General features: G+C 36.4%; 1 protein-coding gene across 1 annotated transcript in view; it reads right to left on the bottom strand.

Annotated features, from left to right (window-relative positions):
- LOC133867959 (cysteine-rich receptor-like protein kinase 10) overlaps positions 1-16505 on the bottom strand; it is a 39064-nt gene extending 22559 nt beyond the window's left edge. The window contains exon 1 of the mRNA XM_062304748.1: positions 15692-16505. Within this exon, the coding sequence (XP_062160732.1) occupies positions 15692-16505 (814 nt within the window). The remainder of the gene's footprint in view (positions 1-15691) is intronic.
- Between the last annotated feature and the right edge of the window lie 247 nt (positions 16506-16752).

Raw genomic sequence — 16752 nt, 5'->3', positions numbered from 1 at the left:
GCTTTGAGTTGGGGGTAGAACTCTGTGAAGCCTCCAAAAGCAAAAGCTTCTCTCAATTTTCATGGCGGCTGAAGAGGTTAATAAACCTAAATCACTCCCTCCTTACCCAGAGATTATTTTGAAAGCAATTGAAGAATTAAACGAGAAGAATGGCTCAAATAAATCGTCGATATCGAAGCACATTGAGTCGACATATGGGGACTTGCCTGCTGGGCACTCAACACTCTTGACACACCACCTCAACAAATTGAAAGACAGTGGAGATCTGGTATTTTTGAAAAACAACGCGTCTGGAGCCCAAATGGTAGGGTGTAAGGAACAAAGCCTTGAGGTTGAGGGTTCGAGTAGTCCCAAGATACCAAAGAGGACAATATTAATGAGGATGTGCTTATATGTATAAATGCACTATTTATGACACAACGTGTTTTAAAGCCGTGATGGTTATGAACCTATCAGAACTCCGCAGTTAAGCGTGCTTTTGCGAGAGCAATCCTAGGATGAGTGACCTCCTGGGAAGTCTAGTTTGGGGAGCGAAAAGCGGACAATATTGTGTCATTGGGGGTGGATCGTTACAAATGGTATAAGAGCCATTGCCCAGCCTGAGATGGTGGGAGCGTGCACAAGCCCAATGAGGCATGCCAGCGGGGACGCTGGGTCCAAAGAGGGGGTGATTGTGACGTCCCATATCGCCTGGGAATGAGGATGTGCTTATATGTATAAATGCATCATTTATGACACAATGCGTTTTAAAGCCGTGATGGTTATGAACCTATCAGAACTCCGCAGTTAAGCGTGCTTTTGCGAGAGCAATCCTAGGATGAGTGACCTCCTGGGAAGTCTAGTTTGGGGAGCCAAAAGCAGACAATATTGTGTCATTGGGGGTGGATCGTTACACCTTTTGTGAAGGAGGAAGTGGTGGTGGCGCTTTTTCAATCTACGTGGGGTATTGTTGGTAAAGATGTGGTCAAAGCTGTTTTGCATTGTCTTCGTGGAGGTCCTATGGATAGAAGCATTAATGAGACTCATTTTTGTCTTATCCCTAAGGTATCGTCCCCTTCTCGAGTAACTGATTATTGGCCTATTAGCCTTTGTAATGTAATTTATAAACTTATTTCAAAGGTTCTGGCCAATCGGTTTAAGGAGGTGTTGCCTTCTATAATTTCCCCCGAAAAAAGTGCTTTTATTCCAGGGAGATTAATTTCTGACAATATTATGGTTGCTTTTGAGGCCTTGCATACTATAAATTCAAGGATTAAGGGGAATGAAGGGTTTATGGCTCTAAAGTTAAATATGAGTAAAGCTTATGACCGTATAGAGTGGAATTTTCTGGAGGCTATTCTTCGAAAGCTGAGATTTGTTGAGCAATGGATACATCTCTTTGATGAGATGTGTTCGATCGGTGTCTTACTCGATACTCCTTAATGGACAGCCTTCTGGTAATATAGTTCCTTCTCGTGGTATCCGCCATGGTGATCCACTTCCTCCATATTTTTTTATTGTGTGTGCCGAGGCTTTGAGCACGTTATTGCAACAGGCTGAGAGGGTGGGCGAGTTGTCTGGAGTTCCTATATCCAGGGGGGCTATCCGCATCTCACATCTTTTATTTGCGGATAATAGCCTTGTTTTTTGTCGAGCTAATTTACGGGAATGGGGAAGAATTCACGAGCTACTTTCTTTGTATGAGAGTGCATCAGGTCAGCAAGTGAAAAAGGGTAAAACAGCAGTGTTTTTCAGCCAGAATACTAGCAGGGCAGATCGAAATGTAATTATCCAGGGATCGGGAGTTAGTTGTGTGTAGCAATATGAAAGATATCTACGCCTTCCAGCTTTCATAGGAAGGTCTAGAGTCTCTACTTTTAATGATTTGAAGGGCAGGTTTTGGAAGAGGATTCATGGATGGCAGGAGAAGTTTTTGTCACATGCTGGGAAGGAGATATTGATCAAAGCCGCCATTCAACCATTGCCGACTTACACGATGAGTGTTTTTCGGTTACCAAAGACTCTTACTCGAGAACTGAACTCCAATATGAGTAGATTTTGGTGGGGACACAAAGAGAACACTCATAAAATTGCTTGGATGGCTTGGAAAGGAATGGGCAGGAGTAAGAAGATGGGAGGGTTGGGTTTTAGAAAGCTTGATTGCTTTAATACTGCTCTCTTGGCAAAACAAGGATGGAGACTTCTAAAACATCCTCAATCTCTAGTTGCCAGGGTGTTTCAAGCTAAGTATTTCCCAGGAGGATCTTTTATAGATTCTTCCTTAGGGTTGAGACCGTCTTATATATGGCGGAGTTTATGGAATGCTAGGTCACTTCTTAAAGAAGGTATGGGGTGGCGTATTGGGGATGGCTCTTAAGTTCGGATATGAAAGGATAAATGGGTTCCTTCTACTCAGTCTCATAAAACCCTAGCTCTAGTCAATGTTTTGAATGCTGATGCTACAGTTAATGAGATTATAAATCATGATGCGAATTGGTGGAACATACCATTGATAGAGGATTTATTCCCTCCAGAAACGGCTCAACAAATCTGTCGTATTCCTATTGCCCCATGATCTTTGATGGATACTAGGATCTGGAGTGCTAGATCTTCTGGTCTTTTTTCTGTGCGTAGCGCATATTTTTTGGAGTTAGAGAAGCGTTCTCGTGCTCTGGCTTGTAGCTCTATTTCCCCTTCTTTGAGTTCTGTCTGGAAAATTATATGGATGCTTGATATTCCTCGTGCTGTGCAGTTGTTCTTGTGGCGAGCTTGCAGTAACATTTTGCCTACCATGGCAAAATTGTATCGACGGAAGATTGTAGAAGACCCTCTGTGTCCCATGTGTGGAAAGGATGGGGGAGGACTCTGGGCATGCTTTGTGAAATTGTGATGCCGCTAAAGATATTTGGGCGGTTTGTCCTCGGAGGATAAGTAAATGTATCCATACAGCCTCTGATTTTCTCGCTACTTTTGAGTCTTTGAGCACCAGATTTGACTTACCAGAATTGGGATTTATGGCGATGGTGGCGTATCATATATGGCTTCAGCGGAATAGCTATATATTTGAAAGGAAAATCGAGCCCCCCAATTGTCTGCTGAAATGTGTGAGTGAAGCTGTGGAGGAATATCGTCTTGCAAATACTCAGGCACCGGGTATTCCTACTCTGGTTCATGGTTTTCAGGCAGCATCATGGTGCGCTCCATCTCATGGTTGGATTAAGGTGAATTGGGATGCTGGTTTAGATCGGCATCAAGATTTGATGGGGGTGGGACTTATTGCCCGTGATGAGGAGGGATGTGTCAAGGCGACTATGTGCTATCTTCAAAAATATGTTCTAGATCCAACTGAAGCAGATGCGTTTGGTGCTAGACTGGGGTCTGAATTTGCTCGTTTTATGGGTTTCTCTTCCATTGCTTTGGAGGGTGATTCGCAGAAGGTAGTCCGGAGGATGCGTCGGGAAGATGGTGGCTGTTGTTCTTTTGGCAGCTCCATTGTCGATGCCAAGGAGATTCTTAAGTATGTTCATGCTTGGGATATTTGTTATGTACCGAGAGGAAGGAATGGAGCGGCCCATCATCTTGCGAAGCTAGCTTGTTCTAAGCGGTTGAACAAGATTTGGGTCGATTCCTATCCTTCATGTCTTGAGGGAATTGTAAATGCTGATCTTCAGTTATCTATCTAATATCATCACAAGTTCCTTTCCAAAAAAAAAAAAAAAAAAAGCCTCCAATTTATATAAATTAAAGAAGGATCCTGTTTTATTAAAATCATATTATTTATTAATTAACATTTGACCCCCGCATATCTTTAAACTAAACTTTAATCAATGTATTTAATTATTTATTTAATTATGACCTACTATAATAATTATCCATCATAACTCTATTGTATTTTATTTTCATAACATGATTATGATTATCTAGAATATAATTACTAATCTCATCCAGTTAATAAACATAATTTATTGAATTGCTAAATTCTCTATTTATTTTCTTGGTCTTCACAATTTGGTTGGTTTATTTTTGCTTCTGGCAGTGAGATTTAGAGGGGTTTGAGTAAATGGCAAGAAAATCAACCAGGGGTAAAAGGCGGGGGAGAGGTAATCTGACTGTAGTAATTGGTAAGAGTATCCCTGTAAATAGTCTAGTAACGGAAATCTCTGTAGATCAAGGTGTATTTGCTAATGATACCCTTGATCAAGGTTCTGGTCAAGAAGGGGGTTGTATTGATGATATTCTCCATTCTATTTCTAATCATTCGAAGGCAGGGTCTCAAGCAATTGATGATCATATTGTTCGTGATGATCACATTACTGATAATGGTCTTATTCATGAATTAATCATTCGTGACGAATATTTTGATTGTCACAATGAGGATTCAAATGATGATAGTATTGTCATAGGGAATTATAAAGAAGATAATGTTATATTTTACTTAAAATATAACAAAATAGTTTGTGTGCATCTAGATCTCTCTGATCTCTTACTCCTTCTCAAAGAGTCGTGTACGAGGACAGATCGTGTGAGTCAATATCAATGAATTGTACGTGTGATATATAAAACAACCAAGCTCATGGAAAATGAATTGGGGCATATTTTCCCCATTATTTTTCTTTCTTGTCTTTGGTTCATGACAAGTTAATTAAAGAACGGTCGAATGGAACGTAGTGTTTGCTTTTCATGACAAATAAAAGAGATACCTCATTTTTAAGATACCCTTGCTTCATTGGCAAACAATGGCATTGACTAATTGCTTGTAGATTGAGCTGACTCCTGCTCCTTTATGGCATGTTTGGCTCTGTTTCTCTGTGACAGAAAAACACTGGCTTTTAAGGTGATGATAGAGTAATAGTGTCACTGTTGAGCATGAGATTTATTGATGCCATTGTGGGTCTATCGGCTGGATTTTCTTGAACACAAAGCAAGCCAATATGGATACAGCGGATGACTTCATTTGTTGAGTAAGAATCTCTCAAACTCGGATCCAACAACTTCAAGGATGTTCCACTGCTCCAATGTTTCCAAACCTGCATCGATTGGTCAATATTCTTTTAGTGTCACCCTTCTATTCGTTTCACTTGGAGGTGATGTTACAAAAGAAAAGGAAGGTAAATTACACTCTGGAACTATTATCTAGGTTGTATTATATGTACTTTTAAACTATTTGTGTCAGATTAGATGTTAGTTGGAGTAATTCTTGAATTAACTCTGTGTCATTCTTGTGTCCTTCTAAAAATGATGTAGCTTTTAAAATCAACACTTGATCAAAATTCAATAGTGATCAATCACAAGTTCAATGGTGATTTTAAAAGTCACATCATTCTTCAAAGGACACAAGAATAGCAAAAGAGTGACTTCTAGTTATACTCTGGTAGTTCGGATGGAAAACGTCACACGTGACTAGCATTCACACATGCAAAAGTTGTTTTTGCGTTACTATTGTACACATGTTTTGTCTTATAACGGTATTTTTTTTTTTTTAAGAAAAAAAAATAACGAAATTAAATGAGTAGTTGTGCAGCCACTCATAGCACCATCAAAACAAATGGGGGTTGTTGGACGACTACCTATAGGTTGAGATGCGGGTGGCTAAGCGGCAAGTTTTTAGTAAAGAGGGTAGCAGTAGCATCACAAAGATATCGTAAACATTATAAATATCCCAAGGGGTGTTACAAATACTATGTGTTTCTATACAAAATAATAGGAAATTAGTCATCCAAAAATGCGCTAGACACAAACAGTTTCCATCCAAAATAACAGTCAAATTTGGCACAGAATGTAACTCAAACTATTTTGGTAGTTGTAAGTCCTATTTGCAGTTAGTTGTATTTTAGAGGTGTAATTGAAAATGATGTTCTAGTTTGAGGAGATATACTGTAATACCCAAAAAAAAAAAAAAAAAAAAAAAAAAAAATCATAATATGTACATTTTTCATACTCACATGGGTCAACAAGTCTGTAGCAGTGTCTGATTGAGAGAAAGATGAGATGTTGTTGCCACTTAAAATCTCTAGTATTAAGACACCAAAACTGTATACATCAGACTTTACAGAGAACTGGCCATGTATTGCATATTCTGGAGAAATGTAACCACTGCAACCCAACATTATCAATTGATCAACGACGTCGCTAAACAACTATGAAACCTTAGAATTATATCTATCAATGACAAGATGTTAATTTCTTCAGGTTAGAATGACATTTATTTTTCCTTCTTTTCCTAGGATTAGATTTTTAGTATGAACAAATTAGTAAAATCATTAATCATGAATAACATTTTTCTTAGATTTTAATCACACACACACACATATATATATATATATATATAGATATTGTATAGTCAACACTTACTACATCCCAACAATTATACTAGTATTTCCTTCGGTTTGATCAACTCTAAAAATCTTTGCCACACCAAAATCTAAAATTTTTGGATTCATGTTCTCGTCTAAAAGTATGTTGCTAGCTTTTAGATCATGATGTATAACTCTAAGCTGTGAATCATCAAGCAATTCCTTCAATAATCTTGTGTCGTTTTGACCAGTCTAATAGTCGTTGCTTCTTAAAGTCTACACATTCATCAAAATCCAATATCCACTTAGAATAAATTAATCAGAATTAGTTGGTTGAAGAGAAGAGATGATAAAAGTTGACTAAAAATTGAGCTGCAAATAGGATCCAAGCATTTCATATGATAAACAATGACATGGACATATGCTTAGAAAGGACGGACCAAATAGAAGATAGTTAAGGCTTATGTTGGGCACAAATTCATAGACAAGTAGCTTTTCCTCTGCTTCCAAACAAAATCCCAAAAACCTCACGAGATTTCGATGTTGAAGCTTGGCTGCCAAAATAACCTCATTCTTAAATTCCATTGAGTCTGGAACTTGTATTGAATTCATTGAGAGCCTCTTCACAACTATTTTTTGTCTGTTGGGTAACATACCCAAAAAAGATATTTCAACCCGGAGTTAGAACAGTTTACTTTATATATAAATTTGAAGCTTCTAAATTTTGAATTTTTGAGATTTTGCATGCATTAAATTCATTATACTTACACGGGTACTATTCTCTTGAAAAAATAATAATAAAGGGAAAAATGCAAAAACCAATCCATGTGATTGCATCGATTTGCAATTAGCTATTTAGGGTTTTCAAAGTGGCTTAAAAGTTAAATTGTGATAAGCAAAAATAATAAATCGCTCCTGGCCTACCTCAAACTTCGGTTTGAAATTTTAACTTAAACTGTCAGAGTGATACGATAACACTAATAATAATACAACATGTGTCCAATGTAATACAAAATATAAAAAGAAAAAAAAATTATAAATATGAAAAAACAAATTTAAGATGTGATTGGGGTAGTTCGGCCACCCCATTTGGCCAATATAGGGGTGGTCTGACTGTGCACTTGAATTTATTTTTTAAAACAATTAATTTATTTTTTTGTTTTTATTTATTATTTTTCATTATTTTTAGTTTTTTTTTCAAATTTATAAAGATATTTTTGTTTTATTGACGACTTTTAAAACAATTTTTGTTTTTTGGTTGGCCATGAGGGGATATTGACATTCTTTTGGTAGTTTGAGGGTGACGTACATTGACAATTAGATGGTAGTTAGAATGGGGTATGTATACTTTTTCTTATTTTTGGTGTTGAATGGTAGTTTTGGGGGACACATATCACATTATTGGTGCTGATGTAGCACTGTGATAGTTTCCGTCAAATATTTCAAACCAAAGTTTGGGTTAGAGAATGATTGTCAATTTTACTTATCATAAAGAATTTTAAGCCACTATTTAAACTCTAGAATCGGTGCAAGCACACCTACTGATTTTTTATGAAAAACAAAAGAGAAAAAGAAAGAAAGAAAAAAAACAATAAATACTAATTCTATACCTGGTAAACCTCACCAAATCCACCTCCACCCAGCTTGTTGTCATCTGAGAATTTGTGTGTGGCAGCTTCTATCGTAGCCAAATCAAATTTCAAGGATTCTTTGGTAGTAATTAAGTGTGCTGGCTGCCATGCATACAAATGGTATAAACATAAGGAGTACACCACAAGAACAATTTGCAGGCCTGAGAAAACTAAAACATTACTGTAAAAGCCCCAAACTTTCTTCTCTTTGTATTTTTCTTTTTTATTTATTTTTTCTTTTTTCTTTTTTATTTTTTATCTTTTATTAATGAAATCAAACTCCCCCAAAAAAACTCTAAACTTTCTTCTCATATTTTTATTCATGAATTGATTGATAATTAAAGATAACAAGGGCTACATTTGAGATTGAGAGAAATGGAGGGACAACATTGCAATTGTCACAAAGTCTTTGTTTATTTTAGAAAAAGAAGGGGGACGCAGCACTGTTTAGTGAAAACCCCTATGTATTGCTGGCAAGGCCAGCAAAGAATGAAAGAGAGGGAGGGAGAAAGATATGGAGAGGGAGAGAGAGAGAGGCGGGGGTGAGCTGTTGTTGCCCCTCTCCCTCACCGTTGCCGCCGAAGAGGAGCGAGAGTTGAACTCTCCTTGGCCAAATCTCACAAAATTGTTTGGTTCTTTGCCCGATTCAATCCAACTCCTTGGTCCGCCTTCTCTAGCCTTGAAACCGTCGTCTTTCGACCCAAAAACTGCCAAAAACTTAAATTTCCGACCAAACCAGTGGCGACCCGTGATCCAACAAGATCCAAATTGCATGTTTTTCTTCAATTGATTATATGGAGGTACAAAAAACTGATCTAGTCTTTCATTTTATGGTGTCAATTTAAGGAAATATGTATTAGTTTGTTGTGAAATTTGGAAGTCTTTGAACTTAGTTTTCTAAAAGGTCAAATGTTAGGCTTTTTATGATTCGGTTTTCATTTATTGGAGTTGATGGTTCGTTTATGTTAATAGGTGTCAGAATCATGTATTAGATCATCCACATTGTATTGGGTTATGATAAATTTGAGAAATTTTAATATCAGGGTTGTTTATGCATGAAAAGTAAGGATTTCGGCTCTTGGAGTCAATTGTTTCAAATTGATAGTTCCATTGTGTTATTAGAGGAGTAAATTGCTTGCTTGAATATTTAATTTAGGTTGGATATGATAAATTTGATAAAAATGGGAAACTAGGGTTTTGGATTAAGGTGAAGTTAAGGTTCGAAGAGATGTCAAATATCCAAATTGATAGTTTGAAAATGAAATTGGGTGTTAAGGACGTTAATGGAGAGACTGGTTAAGGTTAGAAGGCTAAAATGTTTGGCTATGGAGGAAGACCAGTCAAGAGAGACAAGTCTTGAAACTGGAGTGATGGACGGTGGGCACGGTTGTGTTACTCAATGGCAGGAATTCAGGCAAAATTCAAGTAACGCGCGTTTTCCAAGATACGCGTGTAGGAGCGGAAGAATTGAGAAGCCAGCTGTCTTCAACTATCTTTAATTTCTGCATTTAATGTGTTATGGGATTGCGTTTTGTATTTCCTTTATTTTCTGCGTTTTATTTGTTGTTGTTTGCGTTTTGGCTGTAGTAGATTAGCTGATCCACCTGGATGGCCGTTGCAACAGAATAGGCTCTATAATATTCTTGGCAATCGGCAGTGAGAAAGTAGCTAAGAATATTTGTGGAATTGGTTGTAATCTTGGAGATTGAGCATCTCAAATTGTTCATATCTTTTCAATATAACTTTACTCAGTATATTTCCATAAACATCAAAAAGATTCCATCTATAATTTTCTGAACATTCATTCATCCATCATCATACAAACCAAAAATATACACAAAACCAAGAAAAATACTTTTAAGGATAGAAAATCCTTTCCGTTAATTGGGATTCCTAATTCAAAAAGAGACCATGAGAATATGCCAAGGCCTGAAGTTGATGTTTTATGATCTTGGCAATGATGAATTAGTTTATTGATTGTAACCTATATGCAGAAATATTTCCATGATTGATACTGAATTAAGTTAAAAGTGAATTTTATTACTTGTTATGTTTATAGTTGAAAAGCATGTTTGGTTACCTGATATGATATTTTGTTGTTCATGTAAGTACTGTATTATTTTACTTTATGTTGTATTTCCAGTTTCTAAGTTGTTATAATGAATTGTTTTTGAAGATGAAAGAAAAAATAGGTTAGTTCACTCAATCTCACTGCTTAGATTAACTTTTTTCTCCTGGCTAAGATGACTCATCAAATCTCTTATTTGAAATGTATTAAAGAGATTTAATGTGTCATCTTAGTCAGTAGAAAAAAGAGATTTTTTCGATTTACTCGGTATGATGGACACGTGTCGATTTCCTACTTGGTATGACTTGGCAAACTAAGACTCTATTAACTTGGTGGACAAAAAATAGGTTTAATGAGTGATTCGTAATTATAGTTTACCACAGACCCTTCATGAACTTTTTGTATCACATGTAATGATTCATAATTTAGGCCAACCCTAGGGATCCTTTCATCTTTTATTTTTTAATTAACCCTTTTATGTAACAAATGCACCAAAAAACCTTATGAATCAAATTTCTTTTGTTGATGACAGTTTCCATATGGTGTTGGTCGTTGATTGTGTTTTCACTGGAGAACATTGCGTTATGCAAGACAGCAAAGGCTTGCTAGGGGTTGGTTGGCGGCACCTCCTCCGATAGTTAAGTCAGTGAGGGTTTTTGAGAATGAGCATAAATGCTATTAGAGAAGTTAGGTGTTACCAAATTTATCGCTGCTATTTATATCACCCTCATTTGCTCGAATTTGCACATATGAGCTTTCACCATCTTTAGATTGATGTCCACATGGTGTGGGTGAATAGTGACTGGAAATGACATAATTGACGATCATTTATGACGTTCTGACCGTTTGGCATAATGTGCCGGCCTGAGGAGCGACGTGTGATGCTGCTATCCATCTTGCCTTCTGACTCAATTTGACCATCTAGTCTCTTGTCTAATAAATGCCTAAAGATCCTAAAAAATGTGGGGATCTTCCATCTCGGGCTCTTCGTTGGTTGTTCATGAAGCGTGCGCTTTATGTAATTTGGTGTCGAGGTGTCCTCGGAACTATGAGATTCCGGTCATCCGAACAAAAACCTCATCATTCAAAGTAGCCCTCACCAGTTGAACAGGGATTCACTACCCGAGGAAGACTTGTCAAACTGATTGGGCCAACCTATTGGCCCTGGTTGAGATGGACCACTCGAAGACCCATTTTCAAGTTGGGGTCGGATATTTACCTAACATCTTTGATCACTACTTGAAGGAGTTCATGAACGACAACATCAGTCAAGCCTTCAGCAAATTAACGTGATCAAGAACATACTTATGAATCAGTTGCAAGTCAGATTCCACCAAGAACACGTCCTCATGATGATCATGATCAAGGGTTAATTCACTTATAAAGGTGAAATTTCAATGGTGGGATGGAGGAGACACAACTTGTTTGATATACATATATCAAGAGCAGAAAAATTGATCCACTATCATCGGGGACGCTCGAATCTTCAAAAGTCAAGATTGATGCGACTAATCTTGATGTAGATGCAACAATTGTTTAGGTATGTTCACTGCACATACTTTAACCAATTATTCCAACCCTCAAACTATGCGGCAAGTTCACCATATCCAAACGCAGTGACACAGGAAAAAAAAATGGTCCCACATTTTTTGTATAGGTGAACGATCGCAAGAAAAAAAACAATTACAATCAATCTCTAAATATTCATAAGTTAAGACTGGAATACAATAGTCCAACCCTAGCTATGTCACTATGTAAGCATAGAGAAATGTCTTTCACCACATTTTATAAGATATATAATTATATATGGTGTAGCATTTTTCAAGGAAACTCTCTCTCCGTTATTAAAATCATCTTTTTGTCTAATTTTATAAAAAATAAAAAAAAAAAAAAAATCTATCTATTTTTACGGAATTTATAAATAATATATTACAATTATATTATTTTTCCAAAAAAAAAAAATTTCAATGGATGACTTGGCCACTCCCTAACATGGGGTGGAGTCATTCCCAACTGCAGTCACCACTACAAACAAAGGGAGCGGAGTTAACCCTGTAATTAGCTAGCCACTCTCCTCTTCTTTTCATAATTGAACACAAAATGAAATTTTCTCTCCAAGTTTCGAACGATTTGTCTCAATGTAAAATTGTATATATACAACATTGTGTAAGGAAGCAAAACACAGCAACAAGATCATCTATTCTTTTTTGAATTTTAAGATACAATTGCACAGATTTGAAATGTTTGGTTTTTATGACTATCAAGTCACGGAAGAATCTTAAGGTGACGTGGTAGGTGAAACCAAGAAAGGCTTTGGTGGAAATGGAAAGGCTTGAAGGGATCCTTCTAACATCTCTATCGCCTTACCAATTGATGGCCGATTTGAAGGATTGGTCTGAATGCACCACAAACTAACTAGTATCATCTTTTTTGTTGTCTCTTCTTCTGCCACTTCTGTTATATTCTCAAAAGTATCAAAATTTTTGCCCTGTTCAAATTTCGTATAAATCCAATGTGGAAAATATGTCTCGCTGGTATGAGAGAGTTCACCATCAAAAGTTTTCCTTCCTCCAACCATTTCAAGAACTAACATTCCATAGCTGTAAACGTCAGACTTGTGAGAGACTCCACCAAAGCTCCGACTAAATACTTCTGGGGCAATAAATCCTACAGTCCCTCTCATGCCCGTCATTGACACAATACTCTCTTTTGTTTTGCATAATTTAGCAAGGCCAAAATCAGAAATTTTTGGGCGCATATCCTCATCCAAAAGTATATTATGTGGTTTTATGTCAAAATGTAAGATCCTTGTGTTACATCCACGGTGCAAGTATTCTAGTCCTCGGGCAATGCCAACCGCAATTTGGAACATAGTCTTGCTGTCCAAGTGACAATTTGCAATTGGAGATCCTTTATCATATATGAACTTATCAAGAGATCCATTTGGCATGAATTCATAAATTAGAGCTCTTTTAGTCCTTTCGTAGCAAAATCCTAAAAGAGTGACTATATTAACATGCGATGTTCCACTAATACTAGCCACTTCGTTGATAAATTCTTCTCCATTACCTTTGGACGCGCTCAAGATTTTTACTGCCACCATACGCCCATCAGGTAGCTTCCCTTTGTATACGACACCATATCCTCCTTGTCCAACTTTTTCTTTCAATGAGTTGGTCAATTTCTTCACATCTGAATAAGTATATCGCTTTGGGGCCATTGATCCGTACTTCTTTATGATTTCCTCAGTTTTAAAGTGATCGTTCTTTGCATCTCTTTTCCAAAAGACCATTAAATTACTTGTAAAGTATCCTCTCTTCTGCTGCCTGATCGAAAAGATCACCAAACCTAGAAAAATGGCAACAATGCCTGCACGTACTATGGCAATGCCTGAAGACGGAAACAAGAGTTGGATAAATTTTCTCCTCTATAATAATACCCAACTCAATGAAAAGATGCACAACGGTTGTAAACTCATAACATCATCCCCGTTTAATAATCCTCTCCCCTACCCTTATGGGGAGAATTTTTTTGTTAAGTGACAGTAAAAAATTATTGATATGATATAAAATAAAATGAATTTATATGAGAAAGTAGAAAAATTTTGTATTGTAATGAGCTTTTTTATTTAAATAATAATAAAAAAATTGTTGATGTAATATAAAAAATAAAAAAATTAAGAATGTTTTGAAGTCGATGTATTTTTTTTTAAATTATATTATTGAACTTGATATTTGGTGAAATGGTTAAAGAATTTAATTTCACAAAGGAAGATAACTATAATTTTACTCATTTTTTAATTTCACAGCCGTTCAAAAATACAAATACAAATACAAATGTATTATTGTGCTGATCAAAAATAATATGATTTCAAATTATATTATTGATAAACATTACCTAGTGCAAGGGTTAGAGTAGTAGTCTTAGACTTGCCTGTAACAGTCAAAAGATGGAGAAATGTCAGTCAAATGAGGACGAAAGATATTTTGTACAGGAACATCTTTAATCAAATCATCATACACAAATAGTCAAGGCCAAATTTAAGCAACAATTAATCCAATTTACTGCATTTTGAAACCGATCATTTCCTTAGATTTGAAACCAATCATGCAGGCTTTGGAACAAACTGGTGTCAATGGGGGAAGAAAGCAGGTGACAAGTCGAGAATGAAACAATTAATTAAAAGCAAATTACTCATCACCGAAGAAGAATAGAAATAAAATAATGTATTGCAGGAGCACCCTCTACTCTTCTGAAACGAACAGAAAGATATATAATGCCTTTTCATTATATACATGTTAGAGCATTCACATTAGATCGTGTATATTTTAATCTAAAATAGCTAATCAAAACTCACTTTATCTAGTTTAGATAATAAATTTTAAAAGGCACACTCCATCCGATTATTTATTCTTAACTCTATACTCTTTTTTTACTCTTATTTTATTCTTTTTATCTCTTTTTTACTTTTTGTCATTTTACTTTTTTTACTTTTTGTATGTAGAAAAGAATAAAATAATGGATAGATTGGTGAATAGTGCAACTCCACATGTAGAGTTGCACTATTCACAAATCTACCAAAACTCTATTTTAGATTTAAGATAGATAATCCAATGGAGGAATGCTTTTGTGAATTTGTTATTTATTATAGATTTAAATGGACTTTTAGAGCAAGAAAGAAAGAAAAAAAAAAACTAGAATAGCTTTTATACAATATTGGTCCTCATACAATTAAGTTGCAATTATTTTTTTTATATAAATAATGATTTAAAATGGTCAAAAAAAAAAACCCTCCTTACATACTTCCCCTCTCACACCCACATATTGATCCTCATACCATATCATGTCTCTTAAACTCAAAGTTCATTAATAATTTACAAGGGCTGTTTTCTATCTCTCATTCTCGCATGTTCGTTCATATGAGAGAGTTGCAAGCCCTTTGTATCTGGTATTCTATAACGAACTGGACATAGCTTATTGAGGCGCAAGGGAAACGAGAAAAAGAGAGAGGCGAGGGAGGGGTGAAGAATAATTCAAATCAACCACCAACACCAAAGCCCTTGGTGAGAGATAAGGATGTCATAACATTTTAAAGAAATTATAAAATTTAAATTTACAAAATTTAAGCCATTTTTTACATCGAGCGGTTTAAAAAATATTACTTATTAAATAGGAAAAAATATAATTTAGCCTCCTAAACTACTACATTTTTTTAGGATGGCCTCACAAACTATCAAGGCTTGCACTCTGGCTCCCCAAACTATTAAAACCTTTGAAAAATGCACATTTTGACAAAATATTTCCATAATACCCTTGTCACATGTCATTTTTCAATTAAAATAAAAAAAAAATTCGAAAAATTAAAAATAAATAAAAATTTTATTTCTTAATTTTATTTTTATTTTTATTTTTACTTTTAAAAAAGGTCGTTTCCCCTATTTTAAAAATAATACAGTATTTTTAAAACTCAAAAATTAGCTATTGAGAATTAGAAATTTTTTTAGGGATAAGGATCCATCGTAATTTACTTGTTCTAATGGTTAGTAATTTAGACAAATAATATAAAAAAATTTATATGAGATTCATATGTTCGGATAAATTACTAAATAACTTAAAAAAAAAAAATTATTTGGCATATACATCTTTACGTACATCATAATATCTCTTGCTAATAACCCAGACGGATAATTGAGTGGATCACGTACAATCTCTTTTCATACCTGGAGGAAGAGGAAGAGGAGGAGGAGGAAATGCAGGCGAAGCAGCTGTGACGTTGTAAAATGAGTACAATTCATATCTAATATTACAACTTGGTAGCAGAACCCTTCCGCCTTGTTGTCCATAACAGCACGAAGGAAGAGTTCCTATGGCGCCTCGGATACATTTATAGCAATCAGACACAGTCAGGTCCGGCGTGCACTGCACGAGGCTGTACAGCGTCTTTGACAGCGTCTGTGACAGCGCCTGTGAACTGTTGAATTCCTCTTCCTCCGTCGCAAACTTCTTTCCCGTCAAAGAATTCGACGCAAGAGTCGCCAACGAATTCATTGTCCTGTTCAGCAACTCGTTCAAGCGGTGGCCTATCTCTGCGTCTAGGATAAACAGCGAGTTCGGCAGGGATACCCAGGGCCCCTCGTTAATGGTGGCGAAGATGGATTCGTTGGAGTAACGTAACAAGCACTCGTCGTACCATATTATAGCCCCAATCTGAAAGGGGCAGCTTTGTAGTATCCCTTTGGCTGCGTTGGCAACGCAGTCTTGACAGACTGTGGTGTTGACGTCGCCACGGCACAAAAATAGCCCGGAGACCTCGCTAGCGAAGGCGTTGGAGAACCCAGTGACCGGAGTGGCTTTAGAGGAAAGAGAAGAGAGGACGAGGTCGAGATTGGATTGGTAGGTGCTGTTGGCGGTGAAGGTTGTGTTTGAGCAAAAGTGATAGCTGTAAGTGGGTGCTGCTTCATTGCCACTGGCAAGGCTAAGCAACGAAATCACGAGGAGAGACGAAAGGAATATAAGAAATTTGAAAGAAGCCATTTTTGGGCAGGGTTCGTTCATCAGTTAATCGATCGATCTCTGCAGTCTCTTCCATTCCATGTTTGTTTCATCAATGAGATGCAGATAATGCAATTGGGGCCTTTTGACTATGGTCAACAAAAGCAGCTTTGATTATTTTGCTTGCCTCTAGGTAGACGGTGAGATCTTTTTTCCAAACCTAAAAGATACGCCAGGGACCAGGGTGGACGGAAGAAGTTGCTCTTTTGGAACATCCGATTTGTAAAAT

The sequence above is a fragment of the Alnus glutinosa genome, chromosome 5, assembly GCF_958979055.1.
Source record: "Alnus glutinosa chromosome 5, dhAlnGlut1.1, whole genome shotgun sequence".
NCBI lineage: Eukaryota > Viridiplantae > Streptophyta > Magnoliopsida > Fagales > Betulaceae > Alnus > Alnus glutinosa.
The sequence above is the reverse complement of the archived record's forward strand: the minus strand, read 5'-3'. Positions and strand labels throughout refer to the sequence as shown.